Source organism: Pezoporus occidentalis, unplaced genomic scaffold (assembly GCF_034315485.1).
Source record: "Pezoporus occidentalis ecotype Australia unplaced genomic scaffold, CSIRO_AGI_Poc_V1 ctg321, whole genome shotgun sequence".
Lineage (NCBI taxonomy): Eukaryota > Metazoa > Chordata > Aves > Psittaciformes > Psittacidae > Pezoporus > Pezoporus occidentalis.
Genome location: NW_026915170.1, coordinates 342,001 through 349,084, shown reverse-complemented (window position 1 = coordinate 349,084; position 7,084 = coordinate 342,001). Strand labels below are relative to the sequence as shown.

General features: G+C 40.8%; 1 protein-coding gene across 1 annotated transcript; it reads right to left on the bottom strand.

The window, feature by feature from the left end:
• Nucleotides 1-1,526: 1,526 nt before the first annotated feature.
• LOC134168733 (fatty acid-binding protein, liver) lies at nt 1,527-5,334 on the bottom strand. Its single transcript, XM_062628754.1, has 4 exons — nt 5,184-5,334; nt 4,002-4,174; nt 3,631-3,720; nt 1,527-2,578 (listed from the first exon to the last, which is right to left on the bottom strand). Exons 1-4 carry the CDS (start codon nt 5,248-5,250, stop codon nt 2,528-2,530), a joined length of 381 nt encoding a protein of 126 aa, XP_062484738.1. The 5' UTR covers nt 5,251-5,334; the 3' UTR covers nt 1,527-2,527.
• Nucleotides 5,335-7,084: the final 1,750 nt, after the last annotated feature.

Genomic DNA, 7,084 nt, shown 5'->3' with positions numbered 1-7,084 from the left:
CCGCGGTGCCGGGCTGCAGGGGCCCTGTGCCGGGCCTGCCTCCGTGCCTGCAGGCATCGCTGTTCTGCAGCCCCGTCACTGACAGCGGTGTTGTGCTCCTGGGCTCGTCACCGTGCACGTGCAGAGCAGGGTTTTCACTGAAGCCGTTTGTGTGGCGAGAGCAATGAAGTAGGTGGGTAGAGAGATTGTTCCTTAACACCCCAGGGGCTGATCGCCATCGGTGTTAAACGGTAGATGGGCAGTCAGGTTGGTGTGATGAAGGGTTCAGTAAAGCAAAGTGTCTCCACCTTTGTTGGTGTGAGGAATGTTCCCCAAACAGCAGTGTAGAGAGAACAGAGACTTCAGAGTTCATGCAGTTGTGGTGTGTTTGTCACTGGTGTACTTCAGCTTTACTATGTGTAATGAGTGAACATGAAGGAAAACTCCAGTGGGTGGACAAACACTGCTGCTTGCATCCCGGCAATCTCACACTAAGAACACCATAGGGTGTGACTGACGGGTGAAGTTTGATCCCGGACACATTTATGCCAACTATTTATGCTGCTTTTTGAAAAAAAAGAAGAAAATGCTGGTGCTTGTATGCTCAGTGCTCTCTGCTCAGGACTGCAGAAGAGAGATGGGGGTCTCAGTGTGTCCTGCATTTAGAGTTTAGTTTAACGTTGCTCTGCTCTAAGCATGCCGGCAGCATGCTGAGTCTGCTGCCTTATGTGATCCGTGCACAGATCTGCTTCCACGAGTCATCAAAAGAATGTGAAGAATCAAGCCAAGGAAGCGCGTGGGAGCCTGGAGTTCTGGTGGGGATGGGTAGCACAAAGCAGAACGAAATTATTCTGTGGAGACATTCTGAGAAACAATGGAGCCACCGAGGAGTGGGGTTTGGTGATGGGCAGAAACACTTCCCGCCAGGATTGCCTCTCCGGAGCTGTTCAAATTGGAAGCGAGCAGTCTTGAACAGCATCCAAATAACGTTATAAATACTCCCATGGGGTCCTTTGCAGAAAATTCCTTTGGTTTTGTGGAAGAGTGGATCCATTTCTATTGTCCAAACTCATACAAGATTGTCATCCCGAAATGATGTATGACTTTGGACAGCGGGGCAAGGGTCCCAATCTGATCAAAATCCTTTATGGAGCTGCACTGAATATTTCACTTAAATGTGGGGTGTCCTGTGACAGTACATTGCCATTGGATTGAGAAGATTGGCCTGCTTCTTGGAAATGCTAAATCACCACAATGAGAAGTGAGGGAGATGAAGTCTGCTTTCAAGAACTTGTAGTGCTTTCAAATTAAAATGGTTTAGCATCAGTTTAAGTTCTGTATAGGTTAATGTGGTTTTAGTATGCATTATCTACAATCTATAACTTAAACTGCCTTTGTATACCCATTGTGTATTGAGGTTGAACATTAATAAGGGATTGAACAGGGAGGAAGTGAGTTTGCAAGGCAGATTAGGCCAAGTGAGCTGGGAATATATGAGTAGCTATTGAACCAAAACAAGACTTGTGTTTCTTTCAAAAGCAGATATGTTTTGATTTAACATCATTCCTGTTTTATTCCCGTTATAATGCATCAAAGCAAATACTTGTAACAGGCTTTACTAGTGTGGTCTTCAGGGAAATGCATTGTCTCTGTATTGGTTTAGAAATAAACCTGAGCATCTTGTACTTTGTAGCCTACACTTAACCGATTCAGGATTTGATCATTGAAGACCTGCAGTGTTCTCTGGGTTTGCTGTTGGACAACAGTGCTGTTTTGTCGTGTTTCAGTGTGTAGTTGGCAGCAGTTACCAAGCAACTGCCAAACAGAGGTGTTTCAAGCTCTTACATGGCTTTCTGTAGTACCAGTGCTTTAAAGCAGCCTTCTCCCGAGTTTTACCAGTGGCTTGGCTTCTGTTCTGATCTTGTTATGTGTAACTCCATTGAATTTAATTTATTCTGCAAATTGGAAGAGTGTTTTATTCCCTTTGCTCTTGTGGTGCCTCATTTTTGTTTAATTGTACTCTGGTGTACTTCAGTTTAAGAGCAGTCGTTCCTATTATTACTTTTATGACTGTTAAATACTTCATTGCTTTTAAAATATTACTGTTTCTATTTCTGTTACAGATCAGCTAAACCAAGGTCTAATTTTTCTTTGCTGGCTAGATACAGAGAAAGGGTTTTAGTAGAAGATGAAACTTTATTAGACAAAGAAACTAAAGCTAAATGTGTTAATTGAGCATGTAAAAAATCGAGGCATTTCTGTCAGCTTTTGTCCACTCCCAAGGATCATTCTGATAAATCACAGTGTTCCAGTTAACATCCAGGTTTGGTTGTCTGGGAGGCAGACTTCTGTCACTTGGAGTGCAGAAGTGTACTCAGGGGGAAAATACAGTCTTACAATTATGGGAATTATGGGAATTGGTGTGTGTGTGAAAGGAGAGTAGAAGTCACAGTTATTTTCCGTTCTATTTTGTCACATAATGAAGATCACACCTTTTGGAAGCGGCACTTTAGGTATGTAAAGATGTCACAAAGAAAGTGATCTGGCTTTAAACCCTCTTGCTTCTTCTGACAAGCGTTACTCCACCATAAGTCATAGTCTGTAGAAGACAAATATGCATAACTTGGTTTTAATTTAGACTTTAGGAAGTCTATTTTTAGCTAAGTGGTTGGAAGTTTCTGTAATTTATGTTTAAACCCATCTTATTCCACAAGCAAATACATTTACAGCACCTGCTTACAAACATGTGTATAACATTCATACCAAGAAAAGTATTTTTACAAAACCAGCTCTGGAAATTGAAAACCTAAATATAAATGTCACCATCAACTACATTTTTTCACTCTGTTTTAAGGGGTATCATAGATGATGCTTCCTGTAAGAGAAATCATTGTCCCAAATAGCTATTGCTTCTTTTGTCCGGTTTTGTGCTTCCTTAATGTTAGAAAAGTAGTTGGAGATACTCAAAATGATCTTAGGGTATTGTATGTCCAAAACATAGGACCTTAGTGCACTTAGCTGTAGTAGTTCTTGTAGCAGTCTTTACCCAAGTGGGTGCTTCTTAGAAGCCAAGTGAGCTTAACTATAGAGAAAAGGTTTGTCATTACCCAACAGCTTAGAGCTAACCAAAGAACTTTGAAGAATTATAGGTGGAATGAGTGTATTGTACATTTTCAGGTTTGACTCAGCCTTTACTTTCTTTTCGGCAGGAATGCTGTAGATAAAGGTAAGGGTGGAAACGCTGCTGTAGTAATTGAGAGGAATTTATGAGGAGTCTTTCTGCTCCGTGCTCAAGCAGCTACAGCCCTTCGCACTAGAATTGGCCCCAGGGTGGTGATTAATAAAAAGATTTGTTGAGCACCTTCCATTAAATATATGGGCAGTGTTGAAAGAGGATTCAGTTAAGGCAGTTGGTTTTAATAAGAAACAGGAATAATAAAGGTACTGCTAGTATTTTCCGCTACCTGTGGTTAGTCTGAAATACTCCATCTGTTTTCTGTATCTGCAGATTTAAGCACCTGTAAGGAATTCCACAAGTAATGTGGTAGTTCTGGGGCCAGGATTTGTATAAGGTGTTGAGCTTACACTAAAAAAAACAGCACAGAACACTTCAACATTTTTTTTAACACACCATTATTTTCTGACACATACCTCCACCATTTCACCTCCTTTAATTTCTTGCTCATGATGGAATTTGTCTGACTTGCACACGAGCTTCCCATTTACCATGTTCACAGTGCACTGTTGAAGCAGATTTAAAAGTTGTAAAACATTTAGAGTTTGGAGCTTGGTTAGAATAAGCAGATGACTGTAGGAAATAAACGATGTCAGTGTTTCATAATCACATCTGTGAAGTTCCAACTGCAGACCACAGCATTTGAACAGGAGTTTTAGAAGAAACACTTTTGTTGAAATGATAGAACTGTGCACTAACAGAAGTGGTACAAGCAAGTCTCACTCAGACACAGAAACTGAAGTATAAGGATGAACGAATTGATGCAGCCATTCCTGAAATGCAGTACCTTTAGCTTTCTGCCATCCATGGTAGTAATATCAGCCTCTTTTCCAAGTGTAAACGAGTTAGTTACAGATTGCTTGGGTGTCTTTGATGTCACAACAAAATCCTCTCCTTTTTGTTGTATTTCAACAACAGGTTTAATATCTCTGGCAAGTTTGATAAGGTCATCTGGCAATGCTGTAAAAAAGGCAAAAAAGGACTTTCTCTGTTATGAAGAAGTGTGTTGATGTGAAAGAGCAAATTTGTTTTTCCAAAGAGAAAAGAAATAGAAAGTGAAGTCCAGGTTAAAAGGCCAATCCTGGTTTGAATTCCTCACTTCTCTGGGGGCATGTTGTTCCATTCTGTCCAGCCCGTGTAGATTAGATTTGCTACTCTTGCGTCAGAGTGTGCATTGTTCTGTTCAATAGTGGTTTGCCATGTGATGGTGTTTCTCCATGACAAAAACCATGTGTGTATTGTTTTGTTTCCCTCACCTCGTCCCAGGAGGACTGGAGGTGCTAGTGTGTGGCTAGTCAGAGCTGCAGCAGCGCATGTAGCCTCAGACTACTGTATCAGAGCGTCTCTGGCATGTTGTGAGAGTATCACCCTTAGCAACAGAGGGACTGGTTCAGGCGTTGTACTGTCAGGGTAGGCTTGTCAACTGTAACTGCATCTTATTCTGCTGAGTAGCTCTTGCATACTCTTAAAACCCCTTAAACTCTTAATACTCTTAAAAACAAATAAAACGTGTTTTGCCAAGATTGTCAAGAGGATAAGTGCATTTTTATTAATGTAGACACCTACTAAATCATAACCACCGAGTCTGTTCCTTACAGATCACTAAGCACCAGTCACATACATTAATCACTCATGCATCTGTAGGTCATTGACAGTTTGTTTCTAGTTAAATGTATTTCTAAAGTTATGTGTTAATCAAAACAAGTTGATTTCTGTTATGCCTCTTCTTTCATGAGGGACTCATGTAATGTTGAGAAAGGGATTTGGGGGTTATCTCTAACCTTTCTACGCTGATTTGTATGATATTCAGTTTCTTTTTTTTACAAATTAGGCCCGACAGCCTCGCCGGGCAGGGAGTAGTTTGTCATCCAAACAAAAGAAAGAAAACAGAAATGCAGTGATGGTAGATGCCATGCAAAGTGTGTGCTGCAGTCCGAGGAAGGGATTTCAGAAGTAACCAGACACTTACCAAGAGCTTTCAGAAACTCTTCGTAGTTTTCTTGAGCATAGACCTGCCAGGTTCCATTGAATGCCATTATGGATGTATGACACAGCTTGGGGTGGTGGTGCTGGCAGGAAAGTGAGGGCTCTCCCTGGTCATCCAGATGCTATTTATGGAAAGGGATCACAAGCCCAAATTGTGAGATGACTGGTGAATTATTAACCGTGGAGGAACAATTATTAATCATTTATTTGTTTCTAATGAGCATAACCTCTAGTTCATGACCGGCTGGCTTGGGATGGTTTGTTTATTGTGGGTTACTGAACCCGGGTATTCATAATTGTTGTAAAGTGTTTCATAGATTAATTTGTTTTTGTTCTGTTCAATGCTTAATACATTTTCTGTGGTGTGGATAGAATTCCTCAGGTAAAATGGCATCCTTTGCAATGGATGTAAGGTAATTACTGTCTTACAGCAGGAACTTCGTAATTATCTCAACTTCTGCTATGGGCACTTGAACCTTAAATGGAGGGAATAAAATCTGCAGCTATTCCTTCCAGAAATGTGGGCCTGCAGTTCCATGAAGATGAGGAAAGTGGTGTTGGAGTGGGACAGTCAGTTACGAGTTTAGCCAGCAGGTGTCAGTGATGTACATCTAAATCTGATTTAATTCAGTTTATTATTGCTTGTTCTAATAATCATGGCATGCATAGAGGATTAAAGGTAAAATAAAAGGTGGACCATTGCTCGGAGGCTGAGCTGAGAGAAGTAAACAGGATGTATTATTTCTCTTCTCACCAATCGCACCACGAATTCCTCACTCACTGGAGCTGTTGAGTGATATTCCTCACTGTCTGGGCAAGCGTGACTGTTGATTTTGGAAGACATTCATTAGATTTTGTGCCTTACAGTTATATTGCTTAATTCAAATAGAGTCTGTATCCTAGGGGTAGGTGACCTTTCGAAGTTAACTTTTATTACTCCATACCGGTCAGCAATTCTTCTATTTAAATAGAAAACCAATGCTGAACGTACAAATTCACAACAACTTCTTTTTTTTTTTTTTTTTACTATGTAAACTTGAAGAAAATTCACAACAAAGAGCCAATTCCATAATTACATTCCCATATGGTAATCCCCGAGTAGCAAGAATGAAATGATGATAATGGACAAAGCTGTATTTTTGAGGGGGAAGGGAAGGTGTTTAACACACATGGGTTTTAGAAGTGCATGTTTATTTTGGAGTTACTCTAGGACACAGTTCACCTGGTTTTCCACAGTGATGTTACTGACAGAAGGGCCTGCTTTTCTTTCTCATTCTTAAAGTAAATCTGTGCAATTAGCTAAACTTACTTTTTAGTATTATTACATTTAATAATTAAATGATATACTTTTAATCTAAAGAAATGTGTGAAATGTAACTGCCTTTGTTCACATGATTGGTAACCCCATAGAGGACTGCTGGGCTCATTTACATTGATACTGGGACAGCAGCATCCCTCAAGTAACCAGGAAAAATACTGCTGCTGTGAGGACAATTTATACTAGTTTGTGGAGCAAGGTAAGGTGCTGTTTTGCTGAATCAATCTGCTTAGCCTAATGGCTGTATCAGGAATGCAGTCACTTACCACTCACTGACAGGGTTTTACAGGTGGGGCTAGGAGTGTAGCTGTGGCTTCAGAGCAGTTGAGAGGCCACACTTTATTCCACATCCAGAATAATCTAATGTAAGAGTGTATATGTGGGAGCTGAATGTATTCCTCTGGAAAGAACCAAGCGTGTCCCTGCCTTGTGTTCTTCTCGGGGCTTAAGTTTGTAAAGGGGCATGCTTTAAGGCGTGGATTCAGCAGTGCACTTGAGAAAACTCCTTTCTTCCCATACACACATGGACTGACTGATTTGAGGATGGATGTACTGGACAGCAGTGC

Coding starts and splice junctions, on each gene's coding strand:
- LOC134168733 (XM_062628754.1), bottom strand. CDS start 5,250: ATGGCATTCAATGGAACCTGGCAGGTCTATGCTCAAGAAAACTACGAA. Junction 4,175..5,183: donor AGAGTTTCTGAAAGCTCTTG/GTAAGTGTCTGG, acceptor CCTTTTTTACAG/CATTGCCAGATGACCTTATC. Junction 3,721..4,001: donor TGGATGGCAGAAAGCTAAAG/GTACTGCATTTC, acceptor CTGCTTCAACAG/TGCACTGTGAACATGGTAAA.